Genomic DNA, 26350 nt, shown 5'->3' with positions numbered 1-26350 from the left:
TGTCCAAATGTCAAAACTGCTTACAATAAAGAAAATGTTAAATTGATGTGATCTATTTACCTAAGTGAATTAAACGGTTTGAACAGTGCTCTGGAGAAATATTTTCCAAATTTAAGTATAACATGAGATTTATAAAGATTTTTGCCATGATTTATTTTGGGAAGATGAAGAGACTCCTATTATTCTTTCTAGGTATAGAATTTCTTCTAACCGCTTTAAGAGAGTATGGTGCACAACTTCTCTTAAAACAGGAACCTATTGCTTTTGGCTTCATTTAGAAATAGCATCACCTGACCAGTTGTTAGCAGCTATGAAGAACTTTCCTGGCCTTGGCACTCTGCACAGCAATAGCTAAATTGAGTTCAAAGAGTTTTCTGTGATGTCATGCCTGATTTTTAAAAAATGTGAATTCTGTGTTCTCTTATTTTAATGTATAAAGATAAATTTTAAAAAGAAACATGTCTAATGTATGTAACAAAGGATTAATATTAATGCACAAAGAATGAGATGGAGAACTCAGTAGAAAGATGGGCAAAGTTGGGAAATGGTAGTTTATAGAAGAAACAATTGTTAAAAAATACATGACATGCTGTTTGAACTCTTTAATGAATGGAAAAATGAAACTTAAAACTGCAGGTTTTTTCACCTTTTCATTTTCCACCTTCCAGATTGGCAAAAATTAAAAACTTTGTTAATGTCTCATAGCATATTGAGGAAGGACATGGGGGAAAGGACAGTCATGTTACTGGTGGACGTGTAAATTGGTACCGTCATTTTGGAGGCCAGTTTGTCAGTACCTATTAAAATGTAAGGTGTGCATATTTACTTTAATAGTATTTTTATTTGTAAGATGAAAATAGTCCTGAAATGAGCAGTCATGTTCATTAAGTAAATTATGATCAGTATACAGTGGAATATCTGGCACCTTTTAAAAAAAAGAGATAAATCTTTATATGCTAACAGAGGATATCCATGCTGTCGTGTTCAGTGAAAAAAAAGCAAATTGTATGTTGAGTAAAATACTGATTTACTAAAATACAAAACAAGTCAGTATGTATATGAACATGCTGTTAAGTACTTCACAGTCTGGAAGGCCATGTTGTGTAATGGCTCCCTTCAGAGTGGGGAGGGCCTCTGGGAAGGGAATTCATTTTAACGTCAAATACTTTTGTATTTCCATTTTTTAAAACAATAAGCGTGCATTATTATTATAATTTTAAAACCCATGAAGACACAAAAGACCGCACAGAGTGTCTAATGGATTTAAAAGTTTCAATCTTCATTTTTCGTACAAAGATAGGTTTTTGTATGCTTTTAGGTTCTATAACTTATAAAAATAAGGACATGATAGACAGTATTTTCAACATACTGCTTTGTGCTTTTGCATGTTGCTTCTGCCATTTAATTGCTTAGTGTTATTTATTAAATTAAAATTTTGTAACTTGAAGTATTTATTACCTTTTAGCATTTATTGACTATTCTCAGTAGATGCTAGTTTTCAGATAAATGTCCTGATTGTTTAGGTTGAAAAGGTGTTCTAGATGTCTGGAGTGATCTACATCTTTATATACTATGAGATAACATGATATAATGGAAAAAAAAACGAGATACATTTAAAATAATAATTTAGTAACATTTGGAGATAAATGTTACTAAGGGAGCTAGGGCATTTATTTGATAACTACTGTTTGAGTAAAATTTTAGGATGAACTTTTCAGTGTTACAAGCAATTAGTTACGCAATACCCACTAATAATGTTCAGTGCTTTTCATCTTCAAAGCATTGTACAGAATTAATTAATCTTTACAGTGTTCTTAGAAATGTAGGTCAGTATCATTATCTCTGTTTTTGTAGGTGGAGAAATTGAGGCAGAGAGGTTGAATGATTTGGGATAAGTTTGTTATAGCCGGATTAGAATTGAGGCATTTTGGGCTCAGAGCCCAGCATTTAGAGCAGTAGAACCACACCTTCTTTAGAAGACTTAATCTTTGTGTCCTTGATAAAACTACTTCTCATGAAACCATAATGAGGTCATCTCTGTATTAAAATTCAGAAGCAACAGGTTTGATCACTATACAACCACTTCAACACATACACACCATTTTCTCCTCCATGCCCTTCTGGCTCTATATCGCCTTAATCTGTGTTTCCCATTGTCTCTGTGTTGGAGAATTACCAAAATACCTATCCTCGACTTTGTTTTTCTTCTGGGCTCTCATTCAGTGGCTTAGGCCTATGGCCAGGTCAGTAGCTAGGAAAATGGAGGTTGTTGGTTGAACTAGTTGATTCAGTCATTGTGAACAGAATGCACTGGTACTCTTTTACCAGCACATGATGATGGAGGCGTGTCTGCTCAGTAGAGTCATGTTCAAGGCAAGGGTCATGTCTGTGCAGTAAGCAGATCCCCGTATCATGGTAGTCACTCTAGATTCCTCCTTTTTCCTTACTTCCACGATTCATCAGTTCCCCTACACCTTTGATACCTTCTTCAAACGATCACTTGAATCTGTTGCTTTATTTACATTCCAACTGCCAGCATCCCAACAAGCCCTTATTGCTAAATATTGGTGTTGTCTGTTTATTTTTATATAGATCAGTTGTATAAAAAAATCCCTCCAATATTCCCATTCACAAAGTTAATCTTACAACAGTTCTGATCTGTTGATTCTCCTTTCTAAATTACCTTACCAGATGAGAAACTATTCATTATTCTGCAGTAGAAACTTACCAAAATATAAAGTCCTAATTCCTAAGTTTGGCATTTAAAAACTTACTTAGTATGGAACTCATTTGTCTCTTCTATTTGTGCATCAAACTAGTTGCTGACTACTCCTTAAATATGCCTTGCATCTTTTATCTAATTTATGTTTTTGTATATTGTTTCATTTTTTTCTCTGTCTTTATCAAAGTCTAATGATCTTCAAATGTCTTCCTACTTTATAAGAAAGTTTCTTTATTATCCAACTAGAACATCTACTGAATGCCCATAGCTCTTTGTTTATGTTGTTAAATTTGCATTAATTACAAACTTCATATTACTGTTTCTGTGATTATTTTATTTGCTATGCTAGATTTTAGCTATTTGATAGTAGAAACCCTGCTTTATAAATCCTTGTATCTGTGACTCATAGTAAAATGTCAGACACCTAAGGTGCTCAAAGCTTTTGTGATATTTAATTAATAACTAGATATCATAGGACTCTCTGAGGTACAGATGACCCAGTGTTCCCAATACGCCAGTCTTTTGTTAGAATAAATTCAATCTAAGTTTGAGTCTCTTTGAGACTCCTCTGCTCTTTAACATAAACTTTATTATTGTATAATTGTTTGGTTCAGTGTTGAATATTTCAAATATCTTTATTTTTGCTAATGTGACATTATTAGATATGTTTATGTGTATGGTTAATAGATAATTAATATAATTCTGTGTAGATGGCAATAGGCAAGAGATTATGGGGGAATACACTATATTTTAGATAATTTTTAAATTACTTAATGATGACTAGAATACCTAAGTCAACTAGTGGTTTATTTTAAACTTGTGCTATTTAGTTGTCTTTAATTTTGTACATTTTGGTGACTAGATAATCCTCAGAAAGTCTATTGATAGTAAATAACATGTTCTAACTTTATGCCCAAGAAAGATTTCCTTAGGCTCTTTAAGGTATTTTGCTAACATACATTTCATTTTAAATGTCTTGTTAGCCCATGGTATCATCTGTCTTTGTTAAATTGCAGCTGTGTCTTCTCTTAGTTTATTTTTCTTTTCCATCGTGTTTTACATTAGGGTTTTATTTACCTTCAGGCTTCCTTTCCTTTCTAAAGTAGTCAAATAGCTGACCTAAGAAACCAGGGAAGATTCACTTAGAGGCAGTCCATAGAGTCGCAAAGAGTTGGACACTACTCAGGTAACTTAGCATGCACTCCCAATCTTAAGACAAATAAGTATTTATTATACTGTGATCTGTTTTGGAAAGAAGGCTTTAAACCTTTTGAAGATGTAACTAGAAAGTGAGAAAGGTTCTCTAAGATCCTCTCGTTTTTTTATCCTCAACATTTGGCTGTCATAGATTCTCCCCCTTACAAGAGAACAGTTGAGATTTAGATCAAGTTCAGTTGAAATCATGCTTCTTATTCTGTCATGAAGACTGGACGTTTGAATTCAGAATGGCCTTCTGAGACATCTGAGACTGTCATCAACTGCCTTATAAAATTAAACAAAATTATATTTAAAAATAAATGAAAATTAAATTATTAGACATTTTTTATTGTTTAGCTTTTTCCTTCTGCTATTCTTTTCACTTGGATAATTCTTTTTCCCAGTCAACATTAAGAAAATTTGCTGTATTTTTAGACATTCATTGTTTTATTCATTTTTCCCTTTATAACTACTTTAGGTTTCTAAGTCCTGAGTATTGGGTTTTATCCCTAGAGAAATGCACAGGGGCACTGAGTAGGGCAATATTTCTCCACTTTGTTAGGCACTTTCTGTTTCACTGCCTTTTAAAGCCTTGGCCACATCCCCTCTCAGAATGCAGAAACCAGAGTTCTTGGGAAATTCTTTTCTTTCCTCCTTCAAAAACAACTGTTTATGCACTAATACACCATTTGAATGATACGAGCTCAGTCTTGACTGCTTCCTTCAGGCAGATTTTTCAAACATGGAAATTACAGCATTCTTTTTAACTGGTGGCATTCTTGAGTAAGATGCTAGACCTTTAAAGGTCTGAGTCTTTGAAAAAACCTGCACAGTTTGAAGATGGCAAGACATGTTGAGGACTAGACAGGATGTTGATTTGGTCCCCTCCCACCATGTCTATCTAGTAATTATGGATTTTTACAAATATTAAAAAATTTACTGTATTCTTTTTAATTTTATATGGGCTTATTAGCAGATATTTGAAGTTCAGAGGAAAATAAGGATGAATAAGCTGCATTTGACTATCTTTTGCCTCCCCTCTAATGTATGACCCTGCAAAGCCTCCACCCTAATTACACATATTTTGGGGAACCTGCAAGAGTTGTCACATGTATTTATAAATAAGTCCAGTCATTTACTAGTGAACACTAGCCACCTTAGCCATTTTCTTCTCACCTCACCTGCCACACCTGCTCCATCAACACATTATTGCTGCCACTGTGTCTACTTTTGCTGGGTGTGGATCCTGCTTTGTCTGGATATCACCACTCTGAGTACAGTAATGCCAAAGGGCTGCCAGACCTGCTTATGTTCTACTGGGCACCAACCCCTGTGGCCACTTCACGACCCTTAAACCAAATATTCCAGGGGCCATAAAGCGGTTCTAAGTAGAATGTCTCTCCCCGCTTTGTCCTATTCTTTTTTTGTGGGAAACTGGAGCAATATTGTTTATACATCGGAGCATTTTTAGAAACAACTTGTACATTTTTCTCAGTTCTCCCACCTCCAATGAAACTACAAATGAATCCTGTGTTCAAGTCCAGATCATAGACTTTACACTGTGCTAGTCTCGGAATTTCCCCTTACGTCCAAATGCAAAGAGTCAGAGCTTTGTACTTGACATTTTATGCTGTCTATAGACATTGTTTTGCTTATTCTGCTCCATAATTTCCGAGTAGTTTAGGATTTTCAAATTTAGTAAAGATACGCAGTGGACCACCCACTCTGGTACTCTTGCCTGGAAAAGTCCCATGGACGGAGGAGCCTGGTGGGCTGCAGTCCATGGGGTCACAAAGAGTCGGACACAACTGCGCTTTCACTTTTCACTTTGATGCATTGGAGAAGGAAATGGCAACCCATTCCAGTGTTCTTGCCTGGAGAATCCCAGGGACGGCGGAGCCTGGTGGGCTGCTATCTATGGGATCGCACAGAGTCGGACATGACTGAAGAGACTTAGCAGCAGCAGCAGCAGCAGCAGCACACAGTTGGAACTATGGGTTTTCAAGTTAAAAGCTTCTCTACCTCTTATAAATAATAGCCAGTATGGATTAAAAAGAAGCTGTGATTGACTCTTCATTTCTGTCATCTGCGGAATGTTTCTTATTTATTTCTGGCTTGTCTGGGTCTTTGTTGCCACTCAGGCTTCTCCAGTTGCAGCTACCTAGTCTTTGTTGGGGTGCGTAGTCTCCTCTCTACGGTGGCTTCTTTTTTGCCGATCACAACTAGGTGCAGGGGTCAGGAGTTGTGATGCGGGTGGGTCCAGCCACTCCGTGGCAAGTGGGATCCTCTCAGACCTGGGGATTGAACCATGTCCTCTCCTTTGGCATGCAGACTCTTAACCACTGGACCGCAAGGGAAGTCTCGGGGGAATGTTTTGACAAAATCTTTGTTACTGATTGACTTAAACTGAAAAGTAGACTTCCAAGTGTAGTCTTCTTTTGATATGTAAGTAAAAGTGTGGCCTTCTGTTTTTGGCTAAAATTTTATCTCTAATTTGCATGATGAAACCTTATTACGTAGCTACTAACAGCTAAACTTCAGCCTTTGTTAGAATTCATAAATTCTCATTATTAGTATCTAAATAAACACTAAATTGAAGAGTGTTTTTATTTTCTAGTATACTCTACAAGTTATGAATTTAGTGCTCAGTGTCAAAAAAAAGTATGTGCCTGTTTCATCATATCTTTTCTTCCCTCTTCCTAGTGAAATATTAATCCATTTGCATGGCCTAATTCAATACTTCCTCTGGTGTAGAAGCTTGTCCACATATAGGTACTTTTCCATTACAAAATCCCTCTTGTACTAAGTTGTTCATTCATTTCTTCCTATGTAAGGTAGTTCAGTTCAGTCGCTCAATCCTTTCCGACTCTTTGCAACCCCATGGACTGCAGCATGCCAGGCTTCCCTGTCCTTCACCAACTCCTGGAACTTGCTCAAACTCGAGTTGGTGATGCCATCCAGCCATCTCATCCTTTGTCGTCCCCTTCTCCTCCTGCTGTCAATCTTTCCCAGCATCAGGGCCAAAGTGTTGGAGCTTCAGCTTTAGCATCAGTCCTTCCAGTGAATATTCAGGACTGATTTCCTTTACGATTGACTGGTCTGATCTCCTTGCAGTCCAAGGGACTCTCAAGAGTCTTCTCCAACATCAGTTTAAAAACATCAGTTCTTCGGTACTCAGCTTTCTTCATGGTCCAACTCTCACATCTCTACCTGAGTACTGAAAAAACCATAGCTTTGACTATATGGACCTTTAAGATCATGTTTAATACTTCTTTGTTTTTTCCATATAAATTTACATGGTGCTAGACATTTGAGTAACAGCAGCAAATACTACGCAGCAATATTAAGATAACTAAATAAAGTTACCCTCAAAATAGTTCTGTGATAGGTACTTTATTATACCCATTTTGTGTTTGGGGAAACTTAGAGAAGTTAAGTAATTTATGCAAATTAGTGAGTAAACTGAGAAGTTAGAGAATTTCCCTAGTGTCTCAGCGGTAAAAGAATCCACCTGCAATTCAGGAGACGCAGGAGACTTGAGTTTGATCCCTGGGTCAGGAAGAGTCCCTGGAGTAGGAAATGGCAACCCACTCCAGTATTCTTGTCTGGAAAATTCCATGGACAGAGGAGCCTGGCATGCTACGGTCCATAGGATCGCAAAGAGTCGGACTTGACTGATCACTGAGCACATTTGTACGTGAGTGTGAGAGGTTAGAAAAAGAAGCCAGGTAGTTAAGAGTCTAGAGTCCACATATTAAGTTTAATAAATATGAAATTTATTTAATTTATTAATTGATTCTTAGGCAGTGCCATGAGGCATGCAGAATCTTTTAGTTCCTTGACCAGAGATTGAACCCATGTCCCTTATATTGGGAACTCAGATTCTTAACTGTTGGACTGCCAGGAAGTCCCATTAATTGATTCTTCAAACCAATATTCCAGGCCTCACCTATCTGAATGACAAAGGTGCGGTTTACATATTCTAATACAGTAAGTATTTTAGTTTTAAAAAAGTACAACTATAAAGTAATAATTCTGAATAAGTCTCATGAAACTGACTGAAAGCAATTTCAAAGAACACAGCTTTGGAAATATTTTGAATAATGGCAGGCTCACTAGTCACTCCCAGGTGACAACTCAGAAAGATAATAGTTGAATTGAAGAATACAGGTTAGTTTTAATATCCCTTTTTCTCTATTGCCTGCTAGAGAATCTTTCATGGTAATGAGCCCACTAGCTCTCTTACCCCATGTCTATATATGTCACAGCCATCTTCTGGTTAGAATACCATATCTGGAGGTTGAAGGGTCTTTTGTTTCATCTCTAAACTTTTAAGGCACTTAAGTACAAGGAAGAAAGTGAATTCAGATCAATCCAAAATTTACTATTTATTATAGCCTGTTTTTTGCTACTCTTTTCAACTTCATTTTTCTATGATTTTCTACCATGCATCTTGATCTAACACCGTTGTTTTACTCAAACTACTGTGTATACACTCCCTCAGTTCAGTTCAGTTCAGTCGCTCAGTCGTGTCCGACTCTTTGCGACCCCATGAACCACAGCACGCCAGGCCTCCCTGTCCATCACCAACTCCTGGAGTTCACTCAAACTCACATCCATCAAGTCAGTGATGCCATCTGGCCATCTCATCCTCTGTCGTCCCCTTCTCTTCCTGCCCCCAATCTCTCCCAGCATCAGAGTCTTTTCCAGTGAGTCAACTCTTCGCATGTGGTGGCCAAAGTATTGGAGTTTCAGCTTCAGCATCAGTCCTTCCAATGAACACCCAGGACTGACCTCCTTTAGGATGGACTGGTTGGATCTCCTTGCAGTCCAAGGGACTCTCAAGAGTCTTCTCCAACACCACGGTTCAAAAGCATCAATTCTGTATACCCCAGTACAGTAAGTGTCCTGTGGTTGCCGGCACGGGTCTGAAAACCTGTCTGTCTAGATTCAAAGCCCGCCTCTACTACCTGCTGGCTATATGTCTTTTCTATGTCTTAGTTTCCTCATTATAGGAGTAATAGTGATACTACTTCAAAGAGTTACATATTTGAGTTAATATGTGTAAAATTTTAGAAGAATGCTTGTCAAAGGTAGGTCCATAATATTATATGCTGCTATCATCATCATTTAACTGGTGAAATCCTTTGCTTCTCTGAGGTCCTGTGAACATTTTATAATTTCTCAGTAGCTTTCTCAGTGCCCTGCTGTTGCAAGCAGGCTTGAGCCCTTCTGTTATACTGTGAAATTGATTACTCTGCCGTTTCAGTAATTAGTAACTGTGTCTCATTAGTTGAACATGCATCTGAATCTTGATGATTGTAAGTGCATTGAGGTCAAAAGTAAAGGTGAAGTAAGGACTAACAAAGCCTGTATTATGTCTAAAATTATTTTGGATTATCATTCATAAATAGTATGGGAAATATTTTGAGTCACTCCTAATGGGAGTTGGTGATGGACAGGGAGGCCTGGTGTGCTGCGATTCGTGGGGTCGCAAAGAGTCGGACACTACTGAGTGACTGAACTGAACTGAAATGAATGTTAAAGAAGCTGAGAGCTTTTTTCTCCATATAATAAATGTCATAAAATATTTTTCAAGCTATTATTTTCATATATTAGATGTCATAAAATATTCAGAAGTTTGTTGGAAATAACAGTTCTTTTTATGATCTGTATAAAGAAAATGTCAATAGTTTATGTATTTCTAATATACAGGAAAATTTACATGTACTATAATACATGTATTTCCAAGCAAACATTTGAAAGTTACTTAAATTCCTTTTAAATATTTATAAAATGTTACTTTTCGTTTTTCTTTTTTCAGATTGGCCTTCCTCCAATTAGTCCAAATTAATGAAGTTCTAATTAATTTTTTTAAAAGTATAAATGATATCCATCACTATGCCCTGCTGTTAGAACTGGGAGGAAATATAAGATGTAAAATTTTGCTATCTTTTTAAAAAAATGAATGTAGTATAGAATATCTGGATCTATCATGACATGCAGATGAACAAATTAATTTGAATGCTAATGTGGTTTCACACAATTTACTTCTAAGTAAATATGTTTCCTATAATAGTAACTATATACCATTCATCTTGGGAATTCCATTTTAATTAGTCTGTTTGCATGTGAAAGATCACAAATATTTGCTTTTTATATTAAAAATGCACCACAAAATGTTTTTGTACTTAATAACTACCTAGCAGATATTTCTTTTCCTGAAAAATCTTTAAATACTAAATAACTCTAAATATACTCAGTTTTAAAAATCATATATTATTGGAAACCTAAATATATATATATTCTTCTTACTATGTTTCTCAATGTGATGACGTACTAAATCTAGGAAAAGTGACTTTTTTTTTCATTTATTTCTGGGTGGTTAACTAAGGATATATTAAATTGTGTTTATTCAAATGAACCGTATCTCAAATATCAGTAGCGAAAAATTATTCTTTTTATTATTTCTAAGCAATCTTTATTTTATTGGCAATAGAAGATAATTAATTGACACCTCTTCTTAATTATTTTTTAAACAGGATAGAGATTCCTTCTGCCATCAGATGTCATTCTGCTTGACTGAACTGCACCTGTGGTCTTTGAAGAATACCTTACACATTGGCGGTAAATAAACTGGATTAATTTCAATATTTTTCAAATATAAGTTACAACAATATAAATACCTAATAGCAGAGGTTAGAGCCTAGATTCTCCAGTGAAACTGCATGATTTTCTTTATGCTTAATGAAGAATCGGCTGGTGGAGAGGAAGTTCTTTTCGTTGACTCTGATTAACTTATTTTTTCAACTTGAGTTACATTTTCTGTTTAAAACATTAATTTTATCCATCTAATATCTATTTCCTCTTAAGATATATCTAAGATTTTCCAGCTTTTTCCCCTGAAATTGTTGATAATAATATGTTTATATTCATAAATATTTACAGGCTTGCAAATGGTAAATGCATTTCTATATGATATAAAAGGAGTATTTCAAACATATAGCTCATATGTACAATTGTATCCTTGTTTTTTGCAGTTCACATTTTTTTGGGAAGGGAGTAATATAAATCTGTTTTAACAATGTTTATTAGTATTTGAGGATGAAGTGTATATCATTGGGAAACACGTTTTAAAAAATCTTTTCCTTTTGAAAATCTAAAGCAACTCTTGTATTAGGAGGACATATGTATTTAAATGTCTTCAGCATCATTTCTAAGAAAACGGTTTACCTTGCAAAGCATTGTTTATTTATAACAAATATACAACTACAGATGATGTCATTATAGTTTCATTACATTTAATGTGCTTAAAATATGTAAGGAAAGAATTACAGTTAAAGTGGACTTAACACACACTTGCTTCCTCCCAAGATTCTTCTAAAATGAGAGTAAATGAATTACTTTAATATAGGTGTAAACTCACAAGGACTAAGTGACTAGGAAAGGAGACAATTGCTGTTGAGTTGTTTTTGGAAGGCATAGAGAAGTTACCAAAGCTCAAAAATCTGAATATTAGATGTCTACAGAAAATTCCACTGACAGCAAACTTGGGTTTCAAAAGTCTTGAGAGGTACAGAAATTTGAGGAGTCAGATAATGCAAAAGGATGAGACTGTGGCATGAGGTGATCAGAAAGAGACTTGAAAATCTATGTAAGAGGTAGTGAGACACTGGAAATACTTGATTTTGGGAAGTTCAAAACTAGCTGCAGTGGAAAAAGATAGGGGAGAGGTGCTGAACTGAAAACAGGGAAAACTGAAGTGAAAGCCTACACAGGAATGTTCTTAATTCCTTTATAATCAAATTAATTTTAATATCAGAATGTCATAGAAGGAAGAAGCTGAGGGAGTCCTCTCTGGAGAGACTGCTTGGCCCCAGAGGGAAGGCCTATTTACATTGATATTTAACGTGGTCTTCCAGTGAAACACCCAGGTCCCTGAGTGGTCAGTGAAACCCACTGTTAGCAAGCCCTATTCGTGTATATTGAGCTTTTAATCAGCTTTCTAGTGACTCACTTTGAAATACGAACAGCAAGAAATGAAATATAGATGTTTCAGGGAACAGTTGAAAATTATATTAATCTTTTGGAAAGTAAAAATATGTGGCAGAAAATTTTTTTAAATTCAAATGGGTAAAAGAAATTGGGGAAAAAAAAAACGGGAAGAAACTTATTTCACTGCTGATGAAAATTGAGTTGGTCCAACCATTTTAGGAAATAATTTGGCATTACCTACTTTAGTTGAAGATGTATTTTGCCTTGCTGTTGTTGTTCAGTTGCTCAGTCATGTCTGACGCTGCGACCCCACAGACTGCAGCTTACCAGGCTTCCCTGTCCTTCACCATCTCTCAGAGCTTGCTCAAACTCACGTCCATTGAGACAGTGATGCCATCCAACCGTCTCGTCCTCTGTCGTCCCCTTCTCCTCCTGCCTTCAATCTTTCTCAGCATCAGGGTCTCTCCTAATGAGTTGGCACTTCACATCAGGTGGCTAAAGTACTGGAGTTTCATACAGTAGGCGAAGTATTTTGCCTACTGACCAGTAATTCAACTCCTAGATATATACCATAGTGAAAGCCTTGATAACTTGAGTGCACCAGGAAACATGTACAAAAAAATTCTTAATAGTATTCATCCTTAACTAGAAACCATCCAAATTTCAATCAGCAGGAGAATGGATAAATATATTTATGCAACAGAGAAAGTGAATGAATTGAAACTGTATGCAACAACGTAGATGAATGTCAGGAATATGTTATAGGGAAAAAGTTTAAAAAGTAAGCTGCAGCATACATACAGTATGTTTGCACTTAAAGTTTAAAAACAGTGGCTAAATTAAATAATGTATTGTTTCAGGAGACAAGTATATGTGGAAGAACTATAAAGAACACTAGATTATAAACACAGTATAGCTCTGACAAGGAAGGGAGTGGAAGTGAAATAGTAAAGGGCACACAGCAAGTTTAAAGGTAGTGTTCTTGGGAGAGGGTTCAAGATACTAGCATAGGAAGAGCCTGAACTCACCTCTTCCCATAGGCACAACAAAATTTAATTAAGTACATATGGAACATGGATGAATAGAGCCTCCACAACAAAAGGTAAAAGGACAGCACTGAGATGGGTAGGAGAGACAAACAGTATTGCCAAGGGGAAAAACCACACCCCAGCCACCACAATCCACAACTGGGAGAGATATCAAAGGTACGATCTTCTCTCTCAGTTGTGAGGGATTCAGGTTCCACGTCAGCCATCCCAACCCCTAGATCCTACGCAGGAGAGACAAGCCCCTAAAATACCTGACTTTGAAAACCAATGGGAAATATATCCAGGAAAATTATAAAACTGCAGGGAACAGAAAACCCACTCCTGAAGGGTGTGCATGAAAACTCAGTTGATCTGAAAATTAACACAAAACACAAGATTGAGAAACATATGGACTGTAGGTAAAGGGGACCCAGTTACTCATCTTAAAGCATCTGCCAGAGACTCAGGAACCAACTGGGACACTCCCTGGGAACTGAGATACTGGCTGAAGACAAGAAAAAATGTCTGCATGCAGGACTACAGCATGCAGGATAGAGTTCCCCAACCAGTGGTTAACTCTTGCCCTCTTGGACTGCAAGGAGATCCAACCAGTCCATTCTGAAGGAGATCAGCCCTGGGATTTCTTTGGAAGGAATGATGCTGAAGCTGAAACTCCAGTACTTTGGCCACCGGATGCGAAGAGTTGACTCATTGTAAAAGACTCTGATGCTGGGAGGGATTGGGGGCAGGAGGAGAAGGAGATGACAGAGGATGAGATGGCTGGATGGCATCACTGACTCGATGGACGTGAGTCTGAGTGAACTCCGGGAGTTGGTGATGGACAGGGAGGCCTGGCGTGCTGTGATTCATGGGGTCGCAAAGAGTCGGACACGACTGAGCAACTGAACTGAACTGAACTGCAGTGGAGGTGTGGAGTCAGCCACTGGACTGCCAGAGACGTCACAGGACATTTCTTATGAAGGCCATTCCTTCAAGACTGGGAGAGATAACTGATTTACTTAATATATAGACGTAAACACAGAGACTTAGGCAAAATGAGACAGAGGGTAAGTTCCAATCAGAAAAATACAGCAAAAACTTCAGAGCTATGTCAAGGCTGTATGTTGTCACCTTGCTCATTTAACTTCTGTGTAGAACACATCATGCAAATGCCAGGCTGAATGAAGCTCAAGCTGAAATCAAGATTGCCGGGAGAAATATCAATAACCTCAGATATGTAGATGACACCAACCTAATGGCAGAAAGCTTAAAGATCCTCTTGATGAAGATGAAAGAGGAGAGTAAAAAAGCTGCCTTAAAACTCAGAGGGATGGTACAGGGAGGGAGGAGGAAGGAGGGTTCAGGATGGGGAACACGTGTATACCTGTGGCAGATTCATGCAAAACCAATACAATATTGTAAAGTTAAAAAAAGAATTAAAAACAAACAAACAAAACTCAACATTCAAAAAACTAAGATCGTGGCATCATGTCCTGTCACTTCATGGCAAGTAGATGGGGAAACAATGGAAACAGTGACAGATTTTGTTTTCTTGGGCTCCAGAATCACTGGAAATGGTGACCACAGCCATGAAATTAAAAGGTTATTGCTCTTTGGAAGAAAAGTTATGACAAACCTAGATAGCATATTAAAAAGCAGAGACATCCCTTTGCTGACAAAGATCCGTGTGGTCAAAGCTATGGTTTTCCAGTAGTCATGTATGGATGTGAGAGTTGGATCAGAAAGAAGGCTGAGTGCTGAAGACTTGTTGCTTTTGAACTGTGGTGTTGGAGAAGACTCTTGAGAGTCCCTTAGACAGTGCAGAGATCAAAGCAGTCAATCCTATAAGAAATCAACCCTGAATACTCATTGGAAGGATTGATGCTGAAGCTAGCTCTAGTACTTTGGCCACCTGATGTGAAGAACTGACTCATTGAAAAAGACCCTGATGCTGGGAAAAGTTGAAGATAAAAGGAAAAGAGGGTGGCAGAGGACAGGGTGGTTAGATAGCATCATCAACTCAATGGACACGAGTTGGAGCAAACTCTTAGAGATAGTGAAGGCCAGGGAAGTCTGGCGTGCTGCAGTCTATGGGGTTGCAAAGAGTTGGATATGACTTAGCAGCAGAACAACAATAACAACAATAAGCATCTATTTAATGTGCAGTAACATTATGTCTTTAAAAACACTGTATATACCTTAATTAAAAAGTATTTTATTGCTAAAAATGCTGAACATCATAGGAACTTTAAGCAAGTCTTAATCTTTTAGCTGGTGAAGGTCCCTGCCTCAATGTTGATAAGTTTTGGTTGCTGAAGGTTAGAGAGCCTATGGTAATTTCTTAAAATAAGATGACAGTGAAGTTCACCACATCGATGGACTTTTCACAAATGACTTCTCTGTAGCATGCAATGTTGTTTGTTAGCATTTTTAACTGAAGTAAAACTTTCAAAACTGCAGTCAGTCCTCTCGAATTCTGCTGCTGTTTTATAAACTAAGTTTACATAATATTCTAAATCCCTTGTTGTCATTTCAGTAATCTTCATAGCATCCATACTAGGCTTATTTCATCTCAAGAAACCACTTTCTTTAATCATACATAAGAAGCATCTCCTTAAGTGTTAAAGTATTCTCATGAGATTGCAGTGAAATTCAGTCTCATCTTCAGACTCCAGTTCTAATTCTAGTTCTCTTGCTATTTTCACCTTGTTACTACCTCCACTGAAGTCTTGACCTCTTCAATGTTGTCCATGAGGGTTGGAATCAACTTTTTCCAAACCCGTGTTAATGTTGATATTTTTACCTCTTCCCATGAAATATGAATATTCTTAATGGCACCCAAAATGGAGTTGCAAAGTTGGACATAGCTTTACAACTGAACAACTAGAATGATGAATCCATTCCAGAAAGGTTTCTTTCTTTCTTTCCTTTTTTTTTTTTTTTTTTGCCATGCCACATGGCTTACAGGATCTTATTTCCTGGACCAGAGATTGAAACCAGGCCCCAGCAGTGAAAGTGATGAGTCTAACTGTTGGGCCACCAGGGAATTCCAGAAGGTTTTCAGTTGGATTTGCCCAGATCTAGCAGCTATAGCCTTAAGAATTGTTTTTTGTAAACCATAAGACTTGAATGTCAAAATTACTCCTTGATCCTTGGACTACAGAATGAGTGTTGTTCTAGCAATCATAAAAACAACATTAATTGTACATCTTCTGTCAGTGTTCTTGAGTGACCAGATGAATTGTCAATGCACAGTAATATTTTGAAAGCAATCTTGGTTTCTGAGCTGTAGGTCGCAATGATAGGCTTAAATTATTCAGTAAGCCATGTTGTCAATAGAAGTGCTGTCATCCAGGCTTTGCGGTCCCATTTATAGAGCACAGGCAGAGTAGATTTAGCAGAATCTTAAGGGCCCTAGGATTGGTTGTGCACTGGCTTCTACTTGAAGTCACCAGCTGCATTAGCCCCTAACAAGAGAGTCAACCTGTCCTTCAAAACTTTGAAAACAGTCATTGACTTTTCCTCTCTAACTATGTAATTTCTAGATGGCATCTGCTTTCAATAGAAGGTCTTTTATCTACATTGAAAATTTGTTGTTTATTGTAGCCACCTTCATTAATTGGGACTTACCAGGTGGCTCAGTGATAAAGAATCCCCCTGCCAATGCAGGAAATGCAGGAGATGCAGCTTCGATCCCTGCATTAGGAAGATCCCTTGGAGGAGGAAATAGCAGTTGACCCCAGTATTCTTGCCTGGGAAATTCCATGGATGAAGGAGCCTGGCAGGCTACAGTCCATGGGGCTGTAAATGAGTTGGACCCAACTGAGCATCTGAGCACAAGCACTTCATTAATTGTTTTAGCTAGATCTTCTAGATCACTTGATGCAGGTTCTACATCTACACTTGTTACTTCCCCTTGTATTTTTATGTTCAGAATATGGTTTCTTTCCTTAAACATTGTAAACCAACCTCTGTTAGCTTTAGACATTTCTTCTGCAGCTTCTTTACCTCTTTTAGTCTTCATAAAATTGAAGAGTTAGGACCTTGTTTTGCATTAGGCTTTGGCTTATGGAATGTTGTGGCTGATCTGTCCAGGTCGCCAACTCTTTCTCCATTATCACCAATAAAGTTGTTTCTTATCATTTGTATGTTCAGTGGAGAAACACTTTTTCCTTTAAGAACCTTTCCTGAACAGTCACAACTGATCTGTTTGACTCAGGAGGCCTAGCTCTCAGCCTCTCTTGACTTTGAACATGCATTCTTCAGTGTATATGTTAGTCATGTCCAACTGACCCCATGGACTGTAGCACACCAGACTCCTATGTCCATGGAATTCTCCAGGCCAGAAAACTGGAGTAGTTTGCCATGCTCTTCTCCAGGGGATCCTCCCAACCCAGGGATTGAACCTGGGTCTCCCACATTGCAGTCAGTAAGCTTATGGGTCTCTCACATTCCTCAGTAAGCTTAATCATTTCTAATTTTTGATTTAAAGTGATTTAAAGTGCAATTCTTCCTTTCACTTGGACACTTAGAGACCTCTGTAGGGTTATCAATTGGCTTAATTTTAATATTGCTGTGTCTTCAGGAATTGTTATTGTTATTCAGTTGCTAAGTGCTGTTCAACTCTTTGCAACCCAATGGACTTCAGCATGCCAGGCTTCTCTGTCCTTCACTGTCTCCAGGAGTTTGCTCAAATTCATGTCCATTGAGTTGGTGATGCCATCCAACCACTCATCTTCTGTCACCCCCTTCTGCTGCACTCAGTCTTTCCCATTTCCCAGGGTATTTTCCATTGAGTTGGCTCTTCACATCAGGTGGCCAAAGTATTGGAGCTTCAGCTTCAGCATCGGTCTTTCAAATGAATATTCAGGACTGATTTCCTTTAGGATTGACTGGTTTGATCTCATTGCTGTCCAAGGGACTCTCAAGAGTCCTCCAGCACAACAATTTGAAAGCATCAATTCTTTGGCATAACTTTTATTTAGTAATAAATACACACATTCAGAAAATTCCAGGAGATAAGAGAAAGACAGGGAAGCCTGGCATGCTGCAGTTCATGGGGTTGGAAAGAGTCGGACACTGAGCCACTGAACAACAGCAACAAATGCATTCAGAAAAAACTCAAGAGAAAAACACAGTGTTATGAAAAACACAGTATTTCAGGAAATACAGGAAATTAAACTTTTTCTTTTCTAGATTTTATACAGTGAACACATTACTTCTGTAATCAAGAAGCCAAATTATATTGACATCGGCATAAGAATGATAGAAAAAAAGGAAATGAACGCTATGACCAGAGACAGTGGTGCACACAGGTCCCAGGAGGCAGTAAGATCTGCCCCACCTGGGTCTTCAGCAGGGCTTCTCTGTTCTCCTTCCCGAGAACATTCTTTCTGAACCCATGTGCAATCCTACCTCTTTAGGGCTCAGCTTTACTAAGTCACCTAGAGAAGCCTTCACTGCCTTTGAGACTAAGTTCGTAACCCTCTTACATATTCTCATTATGTTTAACATTTAAAGTAGTTTTTGAATTGAGGTATAATTGAGTTATAACATTAAGTTAGTTTCCAGCATACAGCATAATGATTTGGTAAGTCTGGTTAATATCCACCACCATACATAGTTTTTCCTGTGATAAAGACTTTTAATATTTATCTCTTGGCAATTTTCAAATATGCAATACATCGTTATTAACTGGAGTCACCATGCTGTACATGATATCCCCATGACTTGTTTATTTTATAACTGAAGTTTGTGCCTTTGATCCCCTTCATCCATTTCATCTACCCTCCCCTTCACCCTCCTGACTTTGGCAACCAATCTGTTCCCTGTGTCTGTGAGCTTGTGGTTTATTTATTTTATTTTTTTAAGATTCTGCATGTAAGTGGAGTTCTACGGCATTTGTCTCTCTCTGACTTGTTTAACTTAGCATAATGCCCTCAAGGTCCATTCAAGTTGTCACAAATGGTAGGATTTCATTCTTTTGATGGCTTAATTCCATTCTGAATATATACCGCATCTTCTTTATCCATTCATTCATTGATGGGTACCTAGATCTTGACTATTGTAGATAATGCTGCAATGATCATGATATAATGGTACCTATATCTTTTTGAATTAGTGTTTTTATGTTCCTTGGATAAATACCCAGAGGGGAAGTTGCAGGATCACATGATAGTTCTACTTTAAAATTTTTGAGAATCCTGCATACTGTTTTCCATAGTGAATGCACCGATTTACATTTCCACCAGCAGTGCTGAAGTGTCCCCTGTTCTCCACATCCCTCACCAACATTTGTTATTCATTACCTTTTTGATAAATGTTATTCTAAATAATCTGAAATAATCACAAAGTTTTATTGGAAAGTTGCTAGTATAGAGAATTTTTTTTCTTGAACCATTTGAGAGTAAGTTACCAACCTGATGCCTCACCACTCCCAAATACTTCCGTGTGTGTTTCCTAAAGAAAAGGTGTAGTCCAGTGTCACATATATAACCATCAGAATCAAGAAATTAATGGTAATAATAGTACTACCATCTAACACGCAAAGAGTTTCACCCATTGTCCTTTTTTAAAAAATTAATTTATTTTTTGGCTGTGCAGGATCTTCATTGCCTTGCGGCCTTTCTCTAGTTGTGACAAGAGAGGGCTGTTGTATAGCTGCACTGTGCAGCTTCTCATTGTTGTGGCTTCTTTCGTTGCAGAGCACAGACTCTAGGGCACATGGGCTTCAGTAGTTGTGGCACGTGGGCTTAGCAGTTGTGGCTCCAGGCTCTAGAACACAGGCTCAGTAGTTGTGGCACATGGGCTTAGTCGCTCAATGACATGTTGGTTCCTGGATCAGGAATAAAACCCATGTCTCCTGCATTGGTAGGCAGATTCTTCACCATTGAGTCACCAGGGAAGCCCCAACTATCCTTTTTATAGCAAATGGTTGTTGTTCAGAATTATGTTACATTTAGTTATCATGTCTCTTTAGTCTCTAATTCTGGAAGAAATCCTTCAGCTTTTTAATTTTTAAAAATTTATTTATTTATTATTTTTTTATTATTATTTTTTTCCTTTTTTTTTAAAATTTTATTTTATTTTTAAACTTTACATAATTGTATTAGTTTTGCCAAATATCAAAATGAATCCGCCACAGGTATACATGTGTTCCCCATCCTGAACCCTCCTCCCTCCTCCCTCCTCCCTCCCCATACCATCCCTCTGGGTCATCCCAGTGCACTAGTCCCAAGCATCCAGTATCGTGCATCGAACCTGGACTGGCATCTCGTTTCATACATGATATTTTACATGTTTCAATGCCATTCTCCCAAGTCTTCCCACCCTCTCCCTCTCCCATAGAGTCCATACGACTGTTCTATACACCTAGATGTCCATCAGCAGATGAATGGATAAGAAAGCTATGGTACATATACACAATGGAGTATTACTCAGCCATTAAAAAGAAAACATTTGAATCACTTCTAATGAGGTGGATGAAACTGGAGCCTATTATACAGAGTGAAGTAAGCCAGAAGGAAAAACACCAATACAGTATAATAACGCGTATATATGGAATTTAGAAAGATGGTAACAATAACCCTGTGTACGAGACAATAAAAATTTATTTTTTAACTTCTGTGACTTCAACACTTAGGAAGATTTTATACCACTTACTTTGTAGTATATCCCTAAATTTAGATACATTTGAAGTTTCCTCATAAGTAGGTTCAGATTATGCTTGTTTGGTGGGAAGTATACAGAAGAATAATGCTGTATTCTCAATGCATCCTAACATGCAGTGCACAATTTCAATCCATGTCTTTACTGATGGTGTTCATGATCACTTGGTTAAGGTGGTGTCTGCTAGGCTGCTCCACTGCAAAGTTACTTTGTCCTTTAGAATTAATATTTTGCAAGGTGTTACCTTGAAAATATGTGGATATCTTATTCTTCATTAAACTTTAAATATATTTTTAATAGGTGTATGTATTTTTTAAAAACATGAGTGATCTGTGATGATCTTTTATTTTTTTTGCCGTGTGGGCTCTTAGTTCCCTGAGCAGGGGTTGAAACTGTTCCCCTTGTACTGGAAGCACAGAGTGTTAACCACTGGACTTCCAGGGAAGTCCCTAAATATATTTTTAACTTAATTTGTCCCTATGGGCTCAGGTACCATTTTATTCAATGATTTTAATCCTTTAGTACCATTATTTATTCTGATGTTTAAGTTGTCCCTGAGTGGTCAGTGGGACACCTTGCAAGCTGACTTATCATTGTGCCACATCCCTATCAATACTTGGGCATTTCTATTCTTTCTGGCACAACAGATCTGATCTATCAGACTGTTATTATATTGATACCTTCCCTTCCTCAGTGCTAGAATTAGCCAGTTCTCTAAGGAGCTTGGTTCCTTTTAGAGGAGAATGGTTTCTAGAAGCCAGGGTGTGCTTCAGGTACACTCATTGCTCTTGGAGTATCGTTGCTTCCAGGCACTGTCAGAGGCCAGAGCTTAGGGTATGTATGTATGTATGCATACACACTTACTTGCATCCACATTCATAACTGTACCTCTGTATATTGAAAACCGTGAGTTCACACCAGTACCTTAAATTCTAATCTATCACCACAGGGTTCATTCTAATGTTCTCTATTTTTTATATTTGTACTTCTCACACAGTGGGAGAGCTGGGGCTTCCGTATCTTTATTTTTTTAAAATCACCCTGTATGCAGACAGTCTTCTATCTCTTTGGCAACTCTCTTCCCTGCATGGATATCTCTGTAGGTTCTGATACCCTTTGTTGGGCTCCCCGTGTATGTGGATGTCCCCCATGCTTTATTCAGCCTCTGACAGCCAACACAAGGCCATTGCTCCTATGAATGTCCCTCTCACCCTGCGAGGGCTCTGACATACCATGTCAGACTCACTGTCCGTATCCGCGTCTTGTCCTGCTTTTAAGAGCCATGCTAAGTCTCATCAGTCGTGTCTAACTCTGTACAACCCCACAGATGGCAGCCCACCAAGCTCCTCCATCCTTGGGGTTCTCCAGGCAAGAATACTGGAGTGGGTTGCTATTTCCCTCTCCAATTTTAAGAGCCATACTCTGGTCTAAATGCAGTAGTTCAGACTTGTGCACAGAATTCACGGCCACTTGTTATTTTCATAGTTCTATTCTAGAGTTGTAATATATGGATGCATGAAATGATGGAATATTGGAGGATATTGCCTGTGTACAGTAATGCATATGGTTCTTAGATTTCTTCTTTAAGAATCTTTTTATTATTTCTGGTTTGGGAAGATCCCCTGGAGAAGGGATACGCTACCTACTCCAACATTCTTGGGCTTCCCTGGTGGCTCAGCTGGTAAAAGAATACTCCTGGAGTAGGGGAGACCTGGGTTCAATCCCTGGGTTGGGAAGATCCCTTGAAGAATGAAAAGGCTACCCACTCCAGTATTCTGGCCTGGAGAATTCCATGTACTGTATAGTCCATGGGGTCACAAAGAGTTGAACACAACTGAGTGATTTTCACTCACTTTATTAAAGTATTATATGTATATTGAAAAGTGTAAAGATTACAAAGATATGTTTTGAACTATCAAAAAGTGAACATACCCATAAAATCCTCACCTAGGTCAAGAAATAAAATATTAGTATCTTAGGAGCCTGACTCATGACCTTTCCCTGGCACTTCTTATTAGATACTGTCAATATAACAAACAGAAATAAACTGAACTCTTTAAATTATATGTCTCAATTAGTGACATAATGAAAAAAATGGAACTTCAGTAAGTATACACGATTGACTATTTTGAAAAAACTATATTGGAGAAGTTAATTATAGCTTTTGGGGGGAAGTTTTATCCTTCAGTTTGAGAAAGTTCAGAGCAGTCAGTCACTAGGGGGCAGCCTGTACTGCTTCCACTTTAGAAATAGCTGTATCCTTTTGTTAGTAACTTGAATTATTTTGCACGGAAGGAAGCAAATGTTACCTCAAAGAAAGAAGTATTTCAGAGTTCACAGATAGGAAGAAAATGGACAGTTATTTTATTCTCCTGTAAATCAACTACAAGGACAGATTCCATGGTTAAATCTCTCTCAGCATCTAGGAAACCTATCTTTGCTTTTGTAACCCCAGCAGAGCATCCGAACTTGAATGGGTTCTGAAGGGTTTTTGAGTCTAAACAAGCTTCAGATAATTTATCCATACCTTCCTTTAACCCTTCCTTTTCTGCAGATTTCCCCCAAATACTCTTCTGGATTCAAGTTAAGTCAGAGAAAAAAAAAAAAAAAACACAGCTCAGAATTCTTCTAGCCACTTTCATTTGGTATTGTTTAGTGGTAGTTCCTTTTGGTAGTGCCCTGTGAAAAATATCAGAGGAAGCTTGAGAGAAAAAAGTTGGTCATCCTTGATATCACTTCTTTACCCTTCCTTTCCTCATGCCATTCTAGTGTTGTATATTTCTCTTCTAAGTGGACTGATAAACTTGCATTTCGTTCATATCCCTAGAAGAGACGAACCCATGTCTGGACAATTTCAAAGTATTTTATTTCCAGTAACATACAGGTTGTTTCTGTCCTCCTCCTTATCCACCTCCAACCCTGCCTTATAGTATGGGTTGGCTTCTCATTCTCCATAACTTTTTACTATAATCTAATGTTATTTCTTCCTTTCTATAGATAGAGAAATTGGGATCTACCAGTATTATGACAAGAAAGAGCCATCAGGTAAAGTATCTGTTCTATTAAACTAATTTTTATAAACTTACTATTCTAAATTATAAAATACTGACTTAAAAACTCTGTTTTTATGCACTTTAAATTCTAGAATTTCAAGAATGTTTACTCCAATTCTTTAGAAAAATGCTAAAGTTAATATGTTTTATATAAATAAAGCAGTATTGAACTAGTAGCAGAATAAATTCAAAACTAGTATTGAATAAAGTAGCAGAACATGAAAATTTTCATTTTACTTCTGATTAAACGGATAACTGGACAGTATGTTCTCATTTTTTTATCACTGTCCCAGTAGAGGGCATTGTTAATGCATGGGTCCTACTGATGCTGGGCTCCCGGGTCCTCACCTGATATCTGGAATAGGCATTTCTGAGTGAATGATCAATTTTCTTTATCTGATTAATCCTGTTAATCCCAGAAGTTTCTTGATGGGCCAAGAGGTCTTCCCAGCTAGAGTTCCTTCCTGTTCGGTCTCTGTGGGCATCCCCTGTGCTTAGCTTGGTAGTTAATAGGCTGACTTCATGGTTCTGATGACAGACTGAAGTAGCTTCTGTTCTGGGCTCAGTTGCAGTTCCCTTCCCTATCTGATGAGATTGCAACCTCAGGATATTGGCCCACCCGTTGTGTTGTGTAAGCCTTTTCACTTCAAATTTAGGAAATCTTCCATGAAATGAAAACATCCAAATTATGGCATTTTCCAACTGCCTTTTAAAAAGTTTTGCGTAATTTATTAATCTCAATAATGTGCATATGCACATATAAAATTAAGTATAATAAAAATAATTTCCACTTTTTAATCTTTTTTTCTAACCTCTCATCTGCTGCAAAATCAGCAACAGATCATGGTAACTTAGAAGAAAAGCAGAGGCTGGCAGAATGTAAGTTTACTTTATATTTTTTTGGAATTATTATAAAACTGGAATTTTAATATCCCTGAAGATTGTGTCTTAAAACATATTTTAAGCTGTCTGTACAAATAGGAAATGTTATCCCTTCCATATTTCTTATAAATTTCTATTGTTTAGGTGCATAAACATATGAGTAAGAATTATACTATTAGACATTTCTGATTTAGACCATTGAAATCTCTCTCAACTTTTGGTGAGATATGTGCTTATGTAAACAGCATAAGCTTATGATATATGCTTATGCATAAGATATATGCTTATGTATTTATTAATGAACTGCATTTATCTTATTTAATATACTTAAACTAAGTGTACCATGGTTCTGTTAACATTTTATGATCCATATTATACCTAAATTATTATTTTGTTTTAACCATTGTAAGAAAATAAGATTTGTAATTATCAGTATTGACATTTTATTCTCTCTAGTCTTTACTAATTTCAAATATATAAACATGTTGTATATGTAATATGGCTACAGTATAATATGGCTAAAATATGACTGTTTTATTTAGAATATAAGCGGGCCTAAATATTGTACTTGTTCTCACTTTAAATGGTCAAGCTAACATTTAGTTTTTAAAAATACTGTATTAGTACCTGTGGCAGAGATTTGGAACTTTTTACATATGCTCTGCACATTGTAAATTATGTTTATAGAAGTCATTAATTTGCTTAAATGAAACAGCATTCTCCTATAAAAATTTTGATGTCTGTATATATTTTATACTCCATATATATGCACATAAAACACATGTGCACACATTTAAAATTGTTTAGGAAAATTCAGAGATGAATTCATTTTTGTGATGAAATAGGTGTCATATCACTAATGAATTTATTATTTTTTAATTCTTTTAAATAGAACGTTTTAGTTTGTTTTAGGCTATCATTGAGATTCTACTAAATAACATTAACTTTTAAAACAAAGCAAAGGCTTATCATTATTGAATTGTGGTGTAGCTTTTAGAAAGAGTTATTTTATATAGAAAAGAGTCTATATAAAATAAGTTAGTGTCTAACTTATTAAAATTTAGATTTCCCTCAATTTTATCCTTAACGTGTGATGCTTAATTTTAAATTCATTTTCTGTGTATTATTTTTAATATTTTATTTCTTTCCTCACTATATTCATTTACTCATAGGAGTTTTCAGATCTGATAGATTATTTGAAGAGTTTAGAATTTCTTTTGTATTGAGTTTTAAATTATTTAAATGAAAATAAATTTGCTTCTGTGGTAAAGAGTGGGTCATTAACTGTTAAGTACTAGGCTCACAAGCTTCAGAAACCTTCCCAGAGATTCTCTGAGCATTGTTAGTTGTCGTCATAAAATTATGATCATGGAGATTTTTTTGTGGTAAAAATCCTGTTTCTATGACAGAGCCTTTCAAAAGACTGTCATTTGATGATGGAAATGAAGGCTACTTCCTTTCAATTAAGGAGGTGTTTTATTTTAATCTTCCTAAGGCACACTGCTCAGCAGAGTTTCCTTTTTAAATCGTGTTCAGCCAACTGTAGTACATGTTTTGTTTTCCAGCACGAGATTTTCCATGGACGCTCAAAAACAGACGCCCAGAAAAACTTCGAGACTCAGTCAAGGAGTTGGAGGTATCTTTCCAAAAGTTTCAAAAATGGCAACGAACAAATCTGTTTTAAAACATCTTTCAACAGCTTTAATTTTCATAAAGGATCAACTCTCCTGGTGATGATAGTGTTGCTTTTGTCCAGTGAGGAGTTCCAAAACAGTTGCATCTTTGTGTGGCATGCTGAGATATAT

At 37.0% G+C, this 26350-nt stretch overlaps 1 protein-coding gene across 5 annotated transcripts in view; it reads left to right on the top strand.

Moving 5' to 3' along the window:
- The window catches only part of WDPCP (WD repeat containing planar cell polarity effector), a 300990-nt gene that overhangs the window by 84571 nt on the left and 190069 nt on the right, over positions 1–26350 (top strand). For all 5 annotated transcript variants that reach the window (XM_010863306.1, XM_010863302.1, XM_010863304.1 and 2 more), the window contains exons 2-5: positions 10462–10546; positions 23608–23655; positions 24498–24542; positions 26111–26181. In XM_010863306.1, coding sequence (XP_010861608.1) covers positions 10486–10546; positions 23608–23655; positions 24498–24542; positions 26111–26181 — 225 coding nt within the window. In that variant the 5' untranslated portion in view covers positions 10462–10485. The remainder of the gene's footprint in view (positions 1–10461; positions 10547–23607; positions 23656–24497; positions 24543–26110; positions 26182–26350) is intronic.

Source organism: Bison bison, unplaced genomic scaffold (genome assembly GCF_000754665.1).
Source record: "Bison bison bison isolate TAMUID 2011002044 unplaced genomic scaffold, Bison_UMD1.0 scf7180017864489, whole genome shotgun sequence".
NCBI lineage: Eukaryota > Metazoa > Chordata > Mammalia > Artiodactyla > Bovidae > Bison > Bison bison.
This window is presented reverse-complemented; position numbering and strand designations above follow the sequence as displayed.